The following is an 865-nucleotide window of genomic DNA, read 5'->3' as shown; positions in this document are numbered from 1 at the left end:
TTATATGCAAGGGGCAGAAAACCGAAAACCAGGAGTCCAGATTTATGCTGAGAGGAGATGCCACATCTATCCAAACTTCCCACTGCAGAATAAACCTCAGACGGATATTTCCTTTGTTTTATTACAAACAAATACATTACAAAACTCTCACATCTGAAGGCAACATTTTTTCAGTGCCTGAGAAAAAAAGGTCGTAGCACTTAAAGTTAAAAAAATATGCTTACAGAGGTCGAAGAAAAACCCCCAAAACATTTTGATTTCTACAAATCATCACAGAGCACATGAACACAGAGTGTTTGGAGTTGTTGGTTTAATCAAGTCCCTTTGAACCATCCAGAGTCTCTGTGTGTGTTTGCTCTATAGTCCGTGAAGGGTGCAGCTGATAATGTCCATGAAGGTGGCCTCTATGCAGTAACAGAGCTGGACATCAGGGTCAGCCCCACCCAGCTCCTCTGCTGTCTTCTGGGGTAGAGTCAGCTTGCAGGGGTGTCCTCCTGAGACCACAGCCTCCAGTGGTTTCTCCTTAAGATACTGCAAGCCTGAGTGAAAAAACAAGTGTTTTTCTTTAGCACTGGTAGATCTAAACTCATCTACACAAATTATTCTATGTCCAATCGAAGCGTCCAGAAATGCTGAATAAACAAAGTAGATCAAGCCTGTCTGCAGTAGCATACATGGACAACACCTTTAAATGTCTATGGTAGTAGGGCTGGGCCATATTATACTGTTCACGGTAATACCGGTATAATGTTAGGCAACGATAGGAAAATGAAATATCGCGATAGAATATGAGTAAAACGCGCATGCGCAGTGCCTTTGTTTTCATACGCACATGGCCGATTGTTGAGTGAAACGGATGAACCAG

At 42.5% G+C, this 865-nt stretch overlaps 1 protein-coding gene across 2 annotated transcripts in view; it reads right to left on the bottom strand.

Annotated features, from left to right (window-relative positions):
* Positions 1–211: 211 nt before the first annotated feature.
* Positions 212–865, bottom strand: part of ints2 (integrator complex subunit 2) — a 24,638-nt gene continuing 23,984 nt past the window's right edge. For both annotated transcript variants that reach the window (XM_005740351.1, XM_005740352.1), the window contains exon 25: positions 212–539. In XM_005740351.1, coding sequence (XP_005740408.1) covers positions 358–539 — 182 coding nt within the window. In that variant the 3' untranslated portion in view covers positions 212–357. The remainder of the gene's footprint in view (positions 540–865) is intronic.

This window comes from Pundamilia nyererei, unplaced genomic scaffold, assembly GCF_000239375.1.
Source record: "Pundamilia nyererei isolate P.nyererei 1_Seehausen unplaced genomic scaffold, PunNye1.0 scaffold00099, whole genome shotgun sequence".
NCBI classification, from domain to species: domain Eukaryota; kingdom Metazoa; phylum Chordata; class Actinopteri; order Cichliformes; family Cichlidae; genus Pundamilia; species Pundamilia nyererei.
This window is presented reverse-complemented; position numbering and strand designations above follow the sequence as displayed.